The sequence below is a fragment of the Prinia subflava genome, chromosome 20 (assembly GCF_021018805.1).
Source record: "Prinia subflava isolate CZ2003 ecotype Zambia chromosome 20, Cam_Psub_1.2, whole genome shotgun sequence".
In the NCBI taxonomy this organism is placed as follows: domain Eukaryota; kingdom Metazoa; phylum Chordata; class Aves; order Passeriformes; family Cisticolidae; genus Prinia; species Prinia subflava.
In genome coordinates this window covers 7,945,766-7,963,432 of record NC_086266.1, presented here as the reverse complement: position 1 = coordinate 7,963,432, position 17,667 = coordinate 7,945,766, and the positions used below count along the sequence as shown (strand labels likewise).

The 17,667-nt window shown below is 52.3% G+C and overlaps 1 protein-coding gene across 1 annotated transcript; it reads right to left on the bottom strand.

Moving 5' to 3' along the window:
- Window positions 1-7,061: 7,061 nt before the first annotated feature.
- LOC134560590 (uncharacterized) lies at window positions 7,062-16,952 on the bottom strand. Its single transcript, XM_063416758.1, has 10 exons — window positions 16,195-16,952; window positions 14,316-15,770; window positions 13,430-13,522; window positions 12,743-12,847; window positions 12,043-12,152; window positions 11,019-11,213; window positions 9,687-9,849; window positions 8,323-8,488; window positions 8,094-8,188; window positions 7,062-7,488 (listed from the first exon to the last, which is right to left on the bottom strand). Exons 1-10 carry the CDS (start codon window positions 16,349-16,351, stop codon window positions 7,403-7,405), a joined length of 2,625 nt encoding a protein of 874 aa, XP_063272828.1. The 5' UTR covers window positions 16,352-16,952; the 3' UTR covers window positions 7,062-7,402.
- Window positions 16,953-17,667: the final 715 nt, after the last annotated feature.

Here is a 17,667-nt window from a genome sequence, read left to right as displayed (position 1 = left end):
GATGGATTATGTACAAAACCTTGGAGGTAAAAACAGCTTCCTGGAAATCGAGTTTCTTGAGACTTAACAATAATCAATGGGATTAATTAAATCCAGTTGTGACTTCATCATGTTCTTCATTTCTGCTCCCTCTGAAGATTTCCATTCCCTCTTTCTGCAGGGCACTGCCAGCTGGGGCTGAGGGAGGGAAGGGTCAGTGGGAGCTGCATCCTTGGGCAGACACTGGTGGTTTGTGGGATCACTGGATTCCCCTGCTGCATTCCCATGGGTGCTGTCACCTCCCAGTGGCAGTGGATCCCTTATCTAAGACTGCCCAATCAACTAAGAACACAGTTCTAAAACATTCTTTCTACACCAATCTAAACTCAATTTTGAATTACGTGAAAGTACAAAAAGCTGCAGAGGATGGTATCAAAACCTATGCTTATAGCACATCTATTAAAGTAAAAAGTTCTATCTTATACCATATCAATTAATGTAAAAAGCTCTATCTCATACCATATCAATTAACATAAAAAGCTCTATCTCATACTATATTAATTAATGTAAAAAGCTCTATCTATAACATATCTACTAATGTAAAAGGCTCTATCTCATTCATGTACAAATTGTACCTGCACTATCTAGTACTGAGATGCTCTACTTTGTTTTTGTTATGTCTAAAGCTTGGTTGTCAGGCCTCAGGACTCTGGCCCCTGTGCTGCCTGGTTCTTAAGGCACTTGGAGTATACTTACTTGCTTAAAATAAAGTCTAAACTTCTGCTTCACATTAATGTGACTAAATGTGTTTTAGTTTCTCTAAAGGCTTCAGCTCAACCCCTGCATCTTTCTCTCTCCCTGGGGAACCCAGGGGGGCCATGCACTCTGACATCTCCCCATCCTTGTTGAGTCATGTAGACTCCTTGGCAGCTTTGTTAATCATCTGTCGAGTGCATTGGAGCAAGCAAGGCACCGTGATTAGCACAGCTATTAGAATGATTAAAATACACAACCACTGGATATACAGAGCAGTCAGGGCAGGGATCGTGTGGGGCTGCCTGGGGAGGTCTGCCCTGAACATCCAGTTCAGCAGCTCCAATAAATACCTGGAGTGAACATCTCATGTTAAAGGGTCAGCATTGTCAGTTCCTGTGAGAACTTCTCATTCCTTCCTGGGAAACACACAGAGATATCACTCATGTTATCATCTCCTTCCAGATAGCAAAACCCAGGAATTTTGACAAATTCTTCTGTGTTGGCCGTGAGATGGATGTCAGGGTTGGGACAGTTGTCCTGAGAGAGCTTCATCTGTCCCAGCAGGTGTGGAACAGAGTCACTCAGGTCACTCCAAGGCCCAGGCACCTCTGAGGAGCTTCATATTCTCACATCCTGCTGCAGAAGAAGATTCTTGGCCATCCCTCTGCCTTGGCTCTGTGCAGTTCTGATGGTTAACCCCGAATTTAGAGATGTAACTGGCATTCCTTGCTCACCCAGGTGATCACCTCATCATGGGGGATTCTCCACCTGAGCACCTCCATTCTTACACCCCATTTTTCATGTGACCCACCCAGCAGGAAGTAACGTGGGCCTTCTGTGAGGTGTTTTTGTCTCGTGAGGAGTTTCAGTAAATACCCAGCCCCAAATTCCTTCCCCGACACAGCACCAGTTACTGGCAGTGCTACAGCCCCTTCCTCCTTTGATCCCCGCCGTATCACCGCTGGTTTACACCACACAATCACTCTCTTATCTGCTGAATTAATGTGTATTCAGGTGATCCTTCCCACTGCTGTGGGGTCCAGCATGGTCCTGTGCACCCAGCGAAAACTCCCCGAAGGACCAGGATGTGCCCTGGTTTCCTTTCAGGAGTTTAGAACCCGCAGGGTGGGTGGGTGACAGCAGCACTGACCCTACCCTGACCACACTCAGCTTATCTCCTCAAAATTCCCAACAGTCCCCAAACCACCTCTGGCATCCTGTGCCTGCAGCCTTCCCAAGGCCCCTGTTGTCCCACACGGGGTTATCAGATCCTACATGACCCAAGGGGTCCCACAGACCCCTCTCCCCCTCCTTCCCAACCCTACAATCGCTCCAGGCCCCCCTTCCCTTGCAAAACCAGCAGAGTCCTAGTTGGAAGCAGGGGAAACTCTTGTGGGAAGTAGAAATGGCAGAAGAAGTGAGGAATAAGGAAGGGATAAGGAAGGGATAAGGAAGGAGCAGACATGGGAGCTCACTGTTTTTTTGGGGAGTGAAGAGGAAACCAAGTCCAGATGGTTGGACTGATGATCTTACCAATCCCTGTGAGTCTGTGATTCTGGGACATGGGGTACAGGCTCCTTGGGCACAGGAACACCTGATCTGGGCTTGCCACAGACATTTGAAGGTGATCCTGTCCTCCATCTCACCTGAGATGTGAGTCAAGGGAAGGGGGAGACCCTGCCCAGGTCTCTTCTTTGCCAAACCTTAGATGAAACAGCAGCTTTGGGGGGTTCATAACTGAGCAGCCTGGCCCAGGGCAGCTGTCCCTGCCCGTGAGAGGGGAATGGGGTGGGCTTTAAGGTCCCTCCCAACCCAAACCAGTCTGGAGTTTTGGGATTACTGGAAAGGGTTTTGCACAGCAGTGGGTGGATCCTTGGGGGTTGCCTTGTCTGTGGTGCTACAGATCCTGGAGATTTTTGAATTTTCTGGATGTACTTTGCCCATAACAATTCCTCCTGTCCGTTGAGGAAGTGAATCCCACAGATCCCTGCTGGAAGGGTAGGAGTTGGTTGTGTACATGTCTTCACAGGTTGTTTTTTCCTCCTACTCTGCACAAAATTACGTTAAAATTGATAAAATGCAAATTCATGGAGCTGTGACCTAACTGCCACCAGGAAGATGCGTTTTAGTGCCTCGTAAAATTATCTGACAAATAGAATTCAATCAGTGGAAAAACCCCAAGAAGAGGGAAGGAGACAGCCATACCTGTCTGTCATACCATGTGCAGCCACACCAGCTCTGCAGAACTGAAACCAGACCACAGTGGTCCTCATGTGGGGCAGCTCCAGGAAGGGCATCACCAACTCCTGGCCTAGGAAAGACTCTCTGATTTTCAGACTAAATCATGAGTTGGTAAAAGCTGCCATCAGAGAGTCCAGGCAAGAGGATGAGCTGGTTCTGTGTGCTGAGACAGACATGGAAATCCAGTTCTGTGGGAAACAGAGCTGACCAATCCTGCTTTCCTGAGAAAGGAGCCACCTTAGAGACATGGGAGCCCCAGGGGTGCCCAGATGTGCTGTCACCACCCCAGGCATTGGTCTCTTGGTCCCAGAACAGGCCTGGCCGTGGAGGGGTGGGTGGTTACTCCTCAATATTCCCTTCACAGTGTCCTGGAGCACAGATGGAATGTCCTGCACCACCACTGGCACTGGTGCAGTTTAATTCCTTGACAATGTGAACGCTCAGTTTTGCACCAGCATTTCCCACCAGTGTTTCTTTTAATAAAAGAATTAAAAGGTAATGCCCTGTTACCTAAAGCCTCCTCTCCCATCCCCGCCTCTCCTTCCTTCTCCCTGAGCTCACAAGGGGTTTGGCTCCTCTCTGCCAAACCTGGTCCCCATCCCTGAAAATGTTTTCAGTGGAGCTCAGCTCTCTTTGGAGCAAACACCAAGGTGAGAAGTGAGGTGGAAATGAATAAAACCAGGCACAGGAGAGATTTAGGGACAAATACAACAAGGTTTGCATCCTTTACCCCTAACTCTGGTTGACATTGCTGTTTCCATTGGGAAATGAGCCTTCCCCATTGGGAATGAGCCCTCTCCAGTGTGCAGCAGAATGGAAAACACAACAAGAGGCGTTAAAAATTAGCAACAGTTCTGATGAAAGGCCCCTGTGTTTGGAGAGCCTGACTAAAGGAGCTGAAGGCTCCTGTTGTTGATCTAAGGGAGGTGTGTTTGTTTCCCTATAATCTTGCAGAAACACCTGCAGAGGTTGTGGAAAGCTGGGGAATTTACTTTGGAAGAATCGTGGCAATGTGACAATGGGGACCTTGCTCCAGGCCCCACCTCTCCTGTGCAGGGTTTGTGTGTCAGAGTCCCAGCACGGGGCTGTTCACTCCTATGGGGGATGGGGTCTCAGCCATTTTCCAGCCTAGATTGTCCTGGGAACTGCTCACAGCCCAGTAACGAATTCCATCTTACATTTGGCTAAAATGGTGGAACCAACAACATAATGAGAGAACCCCAGCATTATCTGGGTTGAAAGGGAACTTAAAGATCATCTCCTGCCATGGGCAGTGACATCTTCCCCTACCCCAATTGCTCCAAGCCCCATCCAACCTGACTTTGGACACTTCCAGAGATGGAGTATCTCCAGTATATCCCTGTGATGGAAAAGCCTTTCTGTTAAAATGCTGTGAATTACATTTCACAATATCAATTCTGTGCTGTTTATCTGAGATTTATCATGGCCTCTCCACCAGCAGGTCTTTGCTCCACAGCCTCCAGTGATGTTGGTCAGAAATCCCCAGTTGTGTGTGCAAGGCACAAATAACCTGGTCCAGTGGAAGGTGTCCCATGGCAGGGGTTGAGAAAAGGATGAGCTTTAAGGTCACTCCTGACCCAAACCATTCCAGGGTTCTCTGATTCCCCCAAACATGCTTTTTAAAAGGAAATACTCTCCTTTATTTAGCAGCAACACTGAAAAATCAAATTTATTTCCTTCTTTGCGCCAAAGAGACGTTAGAACTTGTTCCTGGCACAAACAGATTGTGCCGTTTATTCTGTTAATTAAAAATCCCTTGTTTTCCTTTTTAAATCACCTGTTGGTGGAAAACAGGTGCAGAGCAAACACCTCTGGCCCATAATTAATCCTGAGTCACCAGAACACTCATGAGACACGAGTGCCAAAGTGAACAGCCCAGACTATGGTAACTGTTTGGGGGATTTTTTTTTCCCTCTAAGACAATTTGTTTGTTTCCTTATTCAGTAAATCATAAAAACCCAATTAGTGCATAAATTTTTACACCCCTGGCTCTCAGCTGCCCATAAGTACAGACAGTTTATTGATTTCATTGTGCTCTTCTGGGAAGGGACTCTTTATGTAAATTGTACAAGAGTGTACTAATCCTGGTTATCTCTGAAATAAAGCCATGAACTCCTGTAATTTTCTCATCTTGCCCTACTTATAAATTCTGGGAATTTTTTTTGGTAGCTCTGTATGGAATCTATTTCTATTTTCACCCCTGATTTCCAATCACAGTGCATCCAGTGCTTTCCTCAGGGGCTGACACATCCCAGGCTTCTTTTACCTGCTGCAGAGCTCAGAGGTAACTCCTCCACCCTTGCCTGGATTTACCAAATCGTCGCAGTTTGGCGTGAGCAGTGAAGGGGCAGCTGGGGAGCTCCACACCCTTCCCTGGAGCTGACACCTGCCATGGCACACACGTGGAGATGGCACACACTCCCAGATCACAAGTCAAGGAGAGACCTTCTCCCTTTCTGTTTTCTTGGGGGTTTTTGCTGTTCCAGCAGTTCATAGCCAACGTTAACAACCCTCACTTGCTCAGGAAGTTCAAGTCATTTTTCAAGCATTAAGGTATTTAGACATGAGAGGAGTCCCATGTTGTGAGGCTTCACCACATGCCTTAAAGTTAAGCCTCTGCTGGGTGGTGATGAACCTCAGCTGGCACTGACATCTGTTTATTGAATAAGTGTTTATCACACAACCGTGGAATGGTTTGGCTTGGAAGGCACCTGGAAGCTCACCCCGTTCCAAGGGACACCTTCCACCAGCCCAGGTTGTTTAGCTGTCCTAAGGCATGTCCAGGGAGGAGAGCCTGAGTTCCACTTCCAGATGCTGGCACGGGCTGGGAAACCACAGGAGGCTGGGAATGCCCAGCTGTGCCCGTGGGTTTGCAGGGTCAGGAGGCTGCGGGGTGAAGGGGAGCCTGTGCTCCATCCCAGGAGCGGCCGCCAGGGACCTCTGACCGGGAGTTTGGGGAGCTGCTTGAATGAAACAACATCCGTGACCTGGAGAAGGAGTAAAAGCTGCTATTTATGGCGACTCCTAAGTGCAAACGGAATGGCAGCACCAGCTGGACAACATCGGCAGCGCCAAAGCGCTCCGGAGAGGAGCCGGTGTTGAAAAGGCAGCAACGAGGCGTGGGAGGAATCCTGCCCCAGGGATCCAAGATTTTCCTGCCCAGCTCCCACAGCAGAGGCAGGAATCCTGCCCCAGGGCTCCCAGATTTTCCTGCCCAACCTAGTGAGCAGGTGGGATGTGGCCTGAGGGAGAATTCCATGAGCAGAATGCTCCAAAACAATGATAAGGAGCAAGAGCAGGGAAGGGTCTTGTCCCCTGGGTGGTGGGACTGTGGCTGTGCCAGGGGAGCAACCTCCCTGCCCGGAGCAGGAGGGAGGAGAGGAAACAATGGTAGGGAACTGGCAGAGATCTCCCCCTTGGACACTGCCTCCAGGATGGGAAAAACATTACAGAAAACCTCCAATCTGTCACGCACCTCGCAGTGTTTTGAAGCCTTCGGGTCTAACTCATTGTTTCCTTTGTTGAGGTTTGTCTTTAGCGAGTGGAGTCCCTCGTCCCTGGCTCCCCCTGGGGCTCGTTTGCTTTGGGGGAGAGGGAGGTTCTGTTCTCAGCTCTTGGCAGAAACTCCTGCCCCTCTGCAGCACCTCCCTGGGGACAGGGGTGGGGACAGCCCTGGGGACTTGTGTGGGGACAGCTCTGGGGCAGCAGCACTCAGCCCAAGGTGTTGGAACGAGATGATCCTGAAGATCCCCTCCAACCCGAGCCAACCCATGACTCTGAGCCCTTGGCAGCCCCAGCTTGGCCATGGGTGTTCACAGATGTTCCTTTGAGTTTTCAAGCAGCTGAATGCCCCGGGATGAGCTGGGAAGTGGCTGGGAAGATGGCAGGGAAGGAGTTACTTGCTGTAAACCCTCTGTCAGAGTTACACCTCCCTGTACTTATTCCTTCCTCTGGTGTTTAGTCATGGAGCTTTGCCATCTTGGGAGGATGAAGAGGTTGGTGGAGATCAAACGAAACTCAAAGCCTTTTCCTTATGTTCCAAAAAGAGGATTTATTTAGTGGGGTTTAGAATTTTAAAATACACAGATCTGAGTGTTGTGGAGGGGGATGCACAGTCCAATGCATTTCAGAAACAGGAGCTCTGGGAATTCCTGCAGTAAAGCATCAGCTCCTGGGCAGCTCTTCTGGAGATTCCAGGCACTTACTGGGGATAAACAACAAATCATTGCAGAAAGGTCCCAGGAGAGGCCCCAGGTAGGGAAGTGCTGCTGTTCCCAAGGAGGTAAGAGCTGGATCAGAGAAGGAATGGCTCTCCCAAGGCTATGTCCTCCAGCAAAACATGGGACACCTCGTGTTTTTAGGGAGAGCAGACTTTGTTCCTTTGCTTGGGGAAGGTTCCTTCAGTTCAGACCACTCTGTTCTTCACTCTTTCAAAGATCTGCATCACTTTTCCTGCTGGGATGCAGCCTTCCCGCACGATGGTGATGCCACCTTCCCAGAGAATGAATGAACAAGTCAGGACAATTCCCAAAGGGGCACAGAAAGGAACATAAAGGAACATCTTGCACCAGCAACGCCACTCAAAGTTGTGTGGAGGGACCAGAAACTGGTCAGAAAGTGAAACCACCAACGAACACTGACCTCACACTTTGTTCAAGGGTTTGGTTTTCCACTGATGAATCCCTCTCAAATGTCAGCCCAGAGCCACCCAGGACACCTCAGTGAGTGCTGCTGCATCACTATGGGCAAGCTCCTGTACCACCCTCATTGTGGTCAGCACCCTCCCCTAGCAGCTTCTAGCTGCACCCACCCCTCCTTCCAGCAGCACCCACCCTCCCACTCAGAGCATTTTCACGCTGACAAGGCAGATTTTCCTTTTACAACTGTTTGTCCTCCTGCCTTGTTCCCTGTCAACACAGAGGTCCTCCAAGGACGTCTTTTGTTTGCCTCTCTCCATCAACATGTTTGCAAACGTTCAGGCACTCAAGAGCTGTTACTCTTGGAGCACTCTGTGCTGCCAGATTGATACTGGGAGAGGCATGGAAACCTCCCAGGAAAAGGCAGTTGCTGACACAAAGGGCGGCTGTCCCACTCACTTTCATCAATCTTTGTGCAGTTCACCACAGTGGACGCCACCACCTCGTCAGACTCTCCATCACAGAGAACACCCTCCAGCTTATGGCCAAGGCGGCTGGGGGGGGAAAAAACAGCAACAACCCTTCACAGACCTTGCTGTGACCCCGTGCTGAGGTTCCCCTCGGGGCAGGACGTCAAGCCAAGGTCTGCCACCCCTCCAGCAGGCTCTGCCAGTGGGCAGGTACTCACGAGATGACCATGTCGTGGTGGGTGCTGTCCACCTCCCCGCTGGGGTTGGCCGAGGTGATGGCCAAGGGCCCGGTCATGTCGATGAGATGCACCAGCACTGTCAGGTCAGGGACTCGGATCATGATGCTGTCCTGGGTTCCCACCCTGCTGTAGCCTGCTCCGACCCCTGGAAGGACAGGCAGAGGGTGTTGGTGGAGGCACAGCTGGCACAGCCCCTGTCATGGCACCAGGGGGGATCTCCTGCTTCCTTTGGAAGTGACCTTGCTCTGTGCACCCAACTAAATGTGTCTTTGTGGATGTCCACTCCTGAGCAGAAATCTGTGAGAGCAGAGGTAGGGTTTGGGGTCCAGCTGGGTGAAAAGGGAATGTTTCACAACTGGAGGCATCACAGCTGTTTCCACAGTCACAGGAACTCCCTCTACCCCAAAATCTGACCTCCTGTGACCACTGCCCACCCTCCCATCCCCCGCCACCTTCCTCTGCCTGTTAAACAGGGGTAACTCAGAATCACAGAATCAGCTGGCTTGGAAAAGGCCTTTGAGATCGTCGAGTTTGCTGTGGCCCAAAACCATCCTGTCACCCAGGCCATGACACCAAGTGCCAATCCAGGCTTTCCTTGGACACCTCCAGGGATGGGGACTCCAGCACCTCCCTGGGCAGCCCATTTCAATGCCCAATCATCCTTTCTGGGAAGATTTTTTTCTAATGTCTGACCTAAATCTTCCCTGGTGCAGATTAAGGCTGAGTCCTCTCCTCCTGTCCCTGTTCCCTGGGAGCAGAACTTGACCCCCCAGCTGTCCCCTCCTGTCAGGGACTTGTGCAGAGCCACAAGGTCCCCCCTGAGCCTCCTTTCTCCAGGCTGAGCCCCCCCAGCTCTCTCAGCCTCTCCTCACAGGACCTTTGTTCCACCTCCTCCAGTTCCCTCATTCTGTGCTATTTCCATGGACTTCCAGGAGCCAGGGCTGAGGTGAATCATCCCAGGGCTCACAGTGCCTGTGCCCACAGGGTGGGAAGGCAGAGGGATGAGCAGGGATGACCATTGGAACCCTCTCATCTCCTGGATGCTCCACCCTGGTTTGCTCATTCCCGGTGAACAGTGAGGGGCTTGGGAGGGGGGACCCTCCCAGGCTGAGGAGCCTCCCTTGCTTCTGGTCAAAGAACTCATCCTGCTGGCTGCCACTCTTGATGAGTCATTAACACACTCTGCTAAACACCCACCACAGCATCCAGGAGCTCCAGGGGGGATTTCTTGGGAGAAAGTGCCCAGAATCTCTCCCCATTGCATCCCAAGGGGTGCTGAGATTGCAGACCTGCCGTGCTGGAAAGATGAAAGGGGGACAGAAGGGCTGTGCTGCTCATCTCACCCAGCTTCTTCAGCCACTCTCCCTTCTGGATAATGCAGCCAATGCCACCGGGATAAACATTTTCCATGAATTCCCAGAGCAGGGGGCTGATGGGCGGAGCGGCTGCCCGCAGCTGCTCCAGGTTGGAAATAAAGATGCAGATGGGCTTCTCCTGAGGCCTGTCCTGAAAAAAACAGGGGGAAAATAGATGAAGAGGGAAAGTTTGCCTGGAGAACCCCAAAGCCTGCTGGGACCCTGATCTGTGTTTCCCAGGGGGCAGGAGCTCTGGGCAAGGAAGGTGCTGTGTCTGCACAAATGCTAAGCTGTGATGGATGCCCCAGCTCAGATCTGCACGTGCAAATTAAAGTGGGGACAGATCAGCAGTCTGCCCTTGGGAACTTCTGGGGTGCATCCAATTCCCCTTCTTCAAGCACATCCATCACAGGGACAACGATGTCCCCCTCAGTATCAGCATTTTTGCGATCTTACACACCAGGGGCCTGATTTTTTCCAGACTTCTGCTGGTGTAAACCAAGGTCAAACACACCAATTTGTGATGGGGTAAAGGATGGAGAGCCCAACCCCCTGCAAACCAACGTCTCCATTATCACCCCTCCAGCGCTTTGAAAGAAGCTTGGCAAAATAAGTTCGGTGTAAAACTGGCAGTGGAGATGGAGGGGAAATAAAACAAGCTCACAAAGCGGTGTCATTTCAGTCCCCAACTGACATCAGCTTCAGTGGGGCCAAGTGACTCAGGAACTGGGCATGTATTTACATTCTGTTTGTATTCCCTCATCGCAGGGAAGGTCAGCACTGGCACCAGGGCAGCACAGAAGAGACGGCCTTTGTGCCGCTGCTCGCGCTGGGGCCAGCTGAGATCGTCTGTTATGGTTATTTCTCCAGGCTAGCCAGGAAATTGCCTCATGGACAACAGACAGGGCCAGGCTGCAAAAGCTGGATGGAAGGTGCAAACTCTGGGGCTGGTTCCAGCACTGAATGGCTCCAAAAGTCTGGGGGAATGCAGCCCTGGGATTCTGATTCAGCACTTCGTAAGGCACAGAGGACAAACACAGGTTTGGAGTCGCTGGTGAGTGGCTGTTCCTGTTTGGGGTTGTGCTTTGTCCATCCCCAGGGGTGTCTCTGCCTAATTCCCAGCCTGGAGCAGGGGGGCTGTACCCTGGGCTGCTCAGAAAATGGTCCCTGATGTTCTGGTGTGGCTGCTCATGAACTCTGCCCATGTTCACTGCCTGAGTCTTGGGACAACCTGAAACCAGGGGCTCCCCTTCCTGCTTCTGCACAAACTCATGGACAGGACACAGAGCCAGGTGAGCAGAGACATCCCTGAATCCTCACCTTGATCCTGTAGACCTTCTCGATGGCTTCAGGGTGTTTGCAGGAGGCTGCCAGGGCATACACGGTGTCTGTGGGGACCCCACACACGGCCCCTGTGTTCAGCAGCTCCGCGATGGTCCTCAGGCCACTCGTGAGGTGGGACTTGGGGCAGACACAGGGCAGGGGATCCTCCCTGTCCTTCTTGGAGCTCTGGACCTGCCAGGAGTCAGGAGGCAACGAATAAGCAAATATATGCAACACGGGGCAGGATTCTATCCACCCTAACCCACCGTACCGTGATGCCTTGGCCATCCAAGGGCAGAGGCAGCACCTCTGGGGATGCTTCTCCCACAGCAGGGGAGGTGAATTCCAATTACCATTCCAATTATTAAAGTCAAAGAGAGCAGCTTGGGGTGGACATTTCAACTGCTGATGCCTAAAACTAGAAAAGATGAATCCCACCCAGCACAGCTTCCTGGAGAAATGGCTGCTCTCCAAAGTGACCTAAGGAAACTGTTTGGGAATCCAAAATCCACACGAGGATGGAGTTTCAAGTGCATTCCCATCAAATGTTGACTTAATGGAAATATTTCTCTGCAGCTGGAATTATCAGATCCATCCCCTGGATAGAGGAATTGCCCTGGTCAGACACATCAGATGGCAGAAGGAGTTTGAAGGGAAGATGGGGAATTCTTGCTGTCCAGTCTGGAAAACTTTTCACCTCCCTGCTCCCAAGGTTATGGCTTTAAAACTCCAGTCTGTGAGGAATTCTTAGATTGGGGATGGCAGATTCTCCAGGACCATAGAGACAGGCATTTTGGGGCAAGATAGGAGTCATGTGAGCATCCCTGCCCTTTCTCCAATGTTACTCCTAGTGGAAGAGAGCTCATTTCCAGCTCACAGCTCCCTACAAAACTGCTGTGACCAGGACTTTGAAGGACAAAAGGATTCAGCAGAAGGGAAATTCCACGGGAATCTGCACTGAAGGCCCCAGAATATCCCCTCTGAGCAAGGCAGCTACACCACCAGGCCAAGCATCTCTTACTGTGAGCAGAGCAGGTCCCATCATCAGGAGGTCCTTCCCAAACATGCAGTTGGTGAGCGAGGCTGTGGCTCCGTAGAAGCAGATGATGCTGACGATACTCAACACCACAACTGGAAAAAGTCCCAGAGTCAGGGGCAGGAAGGGTGACTGAATCCCCATCCCTGGAGGGATTTAACAGTGTGGATGTGGCACCTCCGGACAGGGTTTGGCAGTGCTGGGGGAATGGTTGGACTCAGTCGCTTGGATTTCGTGGTGCTGAGGTTCTACTCTGTGGTGACAAAGTCCTGGTGGAAAAGCTCCCACTAATCCCCTTGCTACAGCACTCCATGGAATTGAAACTTAAATTGTCACTTGCAGCAAAGCAAAGCCTTCAGCAGAACTACAGCCATCGACAGTGGTGGAACATTCGGCTCATCCCACACCTCAGGGAACATCCACTGGGAAGTGGAGCTGGACAGAACCTCTAGAGGTGCTCTGATCCAGCAGTATCAGGTTTATTTGGAAGCTCAAGGCTCTGGGGATAATAGGAGGAAAGATTTCCTTCTCCAGTCATGCTTTCACACACCCCAGACTTCCAGGGAAAGAGGAACACTCTGCTTGATTTTCACATGCTGAGCTTTCCACACTGCTCCCCAACCCAGGACCCACTCCCTGCCCTCTGTGGGTGAAGGTTTAACATCCAGGTTCACCTAAAACTCACTTTCAAATGGCAAAGGGAGGTTCTCCAGGGTAAAGAGCAAAAAACAAACGGTCAAGAGCTCCATGGCAAGGGTCAGGCAGAGCAGCACCACGTTAAAAGAGGAAGCTGTGGAAAGAAACACAAACAAGAGGGACCCACATCAAGCACGGCCCATAAAACATCCATGAACCAGCAGAAGAGTTCCTAAATCAACTGAGGCTTGTTTGATTAAACCGAGCAGCCCAGCTCTGATTTCCCTGTCCGTGGAGGAACAAAGAGGCACAGCCAGGGTCTGCTCAGCCCTCAGGTTCCACGGACATGCTGCCAAACCCTTGATCTGCCAGGACGCTGTGCTCACATGGAAAACACTTCTCCGGCAGCCAGGCAGGTTCTGATTTACACCAGCTGGGCTGGAGTGTGGCTGTGGATTGGTGCCAGTGGCCCAGTGCGTTGAACACTTTCACCTGATTTGATCCTTTTATTTTCTTTGAAATGTTCTTCCATTCCCTTGGGGCTGTTTCTCCTAAGCCCAGCTCAGCTTCTGTTACTGGCTGTGGGCAAAACATCTCCGTTCTTGCTTAATCCGAGTGACAGGGAGAGCTGAGCCTCCCCCTCTGGTACCTCTCCACCACGGAGCAACCACAGGAGGATCCATGATCTGACCCCAGACGCCCCTCAATGAACATCCCACGTGGTTCTGAGACTTACCCAAGATGATTAAAAAAGCATTGAGCACCAAAAAGGCAACGGAGCCAGCAGTGAATCCCTCGGTGTTCCCCGCTCCGATGTCCAGCAAGTGGCCTGAAACAGAAGCAGCACATCTGGTTATGAGCAAACCATGAAGAGCAGCGTGACAGGAGGTGGCAGAGCCTCAGCTGGGATTGCCACAGCTCCAGCTGAGGGACGGTGACCTCCCAAAAACCCTCCCTCATCAACACCCACTGCTTCTGCCATGCAAAGTATTTGAGTATTAACTGTGGGGCTGGTGATGGTTATCCAAGAAAAGCCCTGGATTTTACCTCCAACTTGGAATACTCAGGGCCTGGCTGGACACTCCAGCAGCTCCTGCCACACGTCCCAAGCCACAGCTTTAACTTTCCCCACAGGTGCTCATTTTAAGAGTGCCTGGCACGGAGGCTGTGTGAACACTCTGCCCACCTGGAGCAAAATGCAGCTTTTAAAAGCCAGGCTCAGCTTCTGAGAGCTTTCATGGCTGTGGCCAGCTGGGATAGACTTCTTCAGACTCCTGAAGGAGAAATCCAGAACCTGGAGTCTCCCACTGCCTAAAATCATATTCTGAGCTGTTGTTTTGAGATAACAGCCTAAAGCCTGCTCTGTCTCACAATGTTTTTGCAGGGAAATCTTGGCTTTTATTGGAGCTGAAGACACAACTTGGGCTCTTAGAGCTGAGAGCACCAAGCACCTGCAATGGCAACGAAGTGCAAACTGGGGTGATTTGTGAAATGTCTTTTTCCAAGGAGGACTATCAGCAAACCTGATGTCATTGACTCTCCTGAAAAAGGAATCCCATTGGGAAAGCAATCTGAGATTCCCTGGGAACACCCCAGAAGCCAGGAACCATCCTGTGCTTTACCTGCCAGGCGCAGCCAGGTCCAGGCTCCCCAGAAGGCAGCGTAGCAGAAGGGGAGCACGGATCCGAACCTCTTCCCACCCTGCACCTGGATCCGGCACACAAAGAGCTGCCCCAGGGCTCCCGGGATGAGCACGGAGGGCATGGAGAGCTGCTGCCTGCCCAGGTCCCCCGTGCTGCCCTGCACGGCCGCGGCCGCAGCCAGGCCGTTGCAGATGTAGAACAAAGCGTCCGGCACAGCTGCACTGGTACCGCTGGGGACATCGTTGGACCTCGAGAGCCAGGTCTGGGCAGCCCCCAGCACGGCTTGGAGGGTGGAGCTGGACACGGCCTGGGCTCCCACGGGAATCAGAACCTTCTCCCCGATGGAGTTGGTGAGGCTGGCGAAGCTGGCGTACAGGGAGAGCGCGGCGCAGAGGCTGCAGGCAGCCCCCAGGAAGGGCCGGGCTCCAGCCAGAGGGATCTGGTGGACGAAGGCTGAGGTGAGGAGGATGAAGGAGGCATTCTGCAGCATCTCCAGGGTGTCTTTGTGGGTCGACATCAGAAACAGCAGGCAGGCGGTGGCCAGGAAGAACCACACTCCAAACATTCCCAGCCTGCTGTCCTGAGCCGCGGGCAGCCTGAGGAAGGCGGTGAGCACAAACTCTTCCCAGGACATCACCAGCCAGAGGAGGCTGTGGACACCAAACTTGGTGGTGTGGTAGCCATCCCCCCTGAGGTAGCTGTAGAAGCTGGAGAGCAGCTGGCAGCTGGAGATGATGGATATCCATGCTACTCCCACACAGAAAGTCTTCACGTACCCAAAGAAGTAAAAGGCAAATATAAAGGGTGACACGGTGTCGCAGAGGTTCCCCAGGGCCATCGGCTCCGCGTACTTCGTGTTCTTCTTCTTTTCTTCCCCGAGGGCCTTGGAGGAGCTTTTCTGTGCCGATCCCAGCAGCAGGACGTTGAAGAGGGGGTGCCCAAAGCCGGGCAGGACGTACCTCTGGGTGATGCCCTTGAGGAGCAGAGCCACAGCCCCGTAGAGCCCGCACAGGACAATGCCCAGCTCCAGGACTCCAGACACCACCAGGGCCCAGTCCCCGAAGAGCGCGACTGCCTCGAAGCCCAGGGCCAGAGCGATGGCCCCGAAGATGAAGGGCATGATGTAGTTGACGGTGGCTGAGCAGAAGGACAGGATGAAGGAGATGGCAATGTAGGGCACCAGCCCGGCCACAGCGCTCTGGCTCGCTGAGAGCGGGGCCGTGCCAGCGGCTGGGAGCTGGCTGGCATTCCCAGAGGGGAGGGTTGTGTTCTCCAGGGACGGATACGCGGCAGACAGGACCCGTGTGACCCCATAGCTGCTCCACAGAGCAGAGAAGGTGAGGAAGGCCGCGCCTCCGAGGTGGTCATACTTGCGGAAGGCGAGGAATCCAGCCAGGAGCTGGACGAAGCCTCCAATCAGGATGAGGTGGACACCTGAGGGATGCAGGAAGGGGTCAGGTGTGCAGCCAAGCACAAAAAGGCTGGAGCTGCAGGAAGCTCTGGGGCACACCCCACGGCAGGTCCCACGGCCTTGCTGTGAGCAGCCCTGTGGCCTCTGCCTCCCCCTCCTCCCACCTTTATGGGAAATTTCTGTGTGGCCACTGAGCCGCTTGGCTCACTGTGGTGAGCAGGCCCCAAGGACAGTTTGGGTCTAGCAGGGAATGGCACATGGAATATGTGGCCCAGTGTCTGAGGAAGGAGGAGCAGCCATCCCCAGGAGTGCACAGACCTGCACGATGGACACAGCCCACGTTTCCCCACCCTCCCACCAGCGGTGTCCATTGGCCCATGGGGATGACCCTCAAAGAGCTCAGGGGATGTCCAGCCCCACCACCCCACCCTGCTCAGCAGCACCCACCTGCCAGGACCTGCTCTGCTGCCCGCGGCCCGAGGCCAGTGGCGGCCACGGTGAAGTTCTGCAGGCACAGGAGGAAGGCGCTGACCACGTTGCCCAGCAGCCCCAGCACCCCCGGCTCGCTGTAGAAGACGGCGGCGAAGCCCTCGGTGCCAGCCATAGCCCTTCCAGACAAAACAGCAGAGTCGGCCCTCACCCCCACAGCCGCCCCGGCAGCAGCGTCTGCACCGGGCCCGGGCACCCCGCCAACCTTCAGAGCCGTGCCCCTGCCCCGAGCAGGGACAAACTGGTGACAGGCTCAGGTGTTTCCATGTTCCTGCCCGCTCCTCGCTGCAGACAAAGGCTCGATTCAAAGCACCACTTGAGGTGCCTACTTTCCGCAGCCCTATCCAGAAAAAACACACACAACCTATTTAGGCGACCAGGATTCCTGGCAAAAACATGTTTAGGTGCCCCAAAGCGCTGCAGGTGGTGGTGATGGTTGCTGTCCCCTCTTCTCCAGGCTGCTGGAGATGGAGAGACATGAATAGCCCAACACAAACCAGCAAACATCCAGACAAAACCCACAAGGTATTTTTGAGCCGTTCCAGGACGTTTCTTATCCACTGTTGCAGACAAACAGGGCAGGCACGGTGCACACACACAGTCTCCCTTCCAGATGGAATTTTCCAGCTCCATCCCTTTCTTGAAACCCCAGTGACTAAATAGGCTATTTTCAAACCCTTCATATTTCTCCCATGAACTCGTGTGTTTGCAGGCAGCCCCCACATTTCCACTCCTCAGCACTCCTGGGTACCAGGAGCTGAAGTTTTCTCTCTGAGGGTTTTGTTGGGAAACAAAGATGAAAATAAAACAGCAATGTTCTTGTTATTTGGGTATTTTTAGAATATTTGATGAGCTAAAAAAGCTGGAAAGGGAGAAGGTGATGTATTCTGTTCTCAACCATTCCAAAGAAACCTTTGGAAAGGGAGGAAAGCTCCACTATTGTTAGGGGGAGTGAGGAGGAGGGAAGGAGCACCACCCAAAGAAAAATAATATGGGAATAATAACAAACCTAAATCCCAGGATCACACAAATCCTCAGCACAAATTTACATTTTGCAAGCATCGGTACCCTCTGGACTTCTTGTTCTGCTAAAACCCCCGTGGTTTCCCCTATCCATTTATTCTAAAGGATGTCACTTCCCCAAAGGAAGAAGGATGAAGGATAAATCGACCCCAACAGCTCCAAACGGGTTTGGCAGCATCAACTCTCATCAAATAAGGAAAGGCTAAAAATCTCCAAGCAAAGCTTGGGGAACAATGAATTATTCAATTACTTGGTTGTAATAAAGGTTGGGATTTTGGGTTCAGAGAGGGAGATGCACCAAATCCCAGTTCCCAGGGAGGAATTTTCCCTTTTCCCATCAAGGCACTGCCTTTAAGGAGGTCCCAAGGAACACTGTGCCCTTGGGCAGGGCTGAGCCTGTGGATTCCA

Excerpts from the sequence above, each read along its gene's own strand:
- LOC134560590 (XM_063416758.1), bottom strand. The coding sequence starts at position 16,351 with ATGGCTGGCACCGAGGGCTTCGCCGCCGTCTTCTACAGCGAGCCGGGG. Across the intron at positions 12,153-12,742 it reads CCTCCCTTTGCCATTTGAAA|TTGTGGTGTTGAGTATCGTC; the intron begins GTGAGTTTTAGG and ends GACTTTTTCCAG. Across the intron at positions 8,189-8,322 it reads CACCACGACATGGTCATCTC|CCGCCTTGGCCATAAGCTGG; the intron begins GTGAGTACCTGC and ends TTCCCCCCCCAG.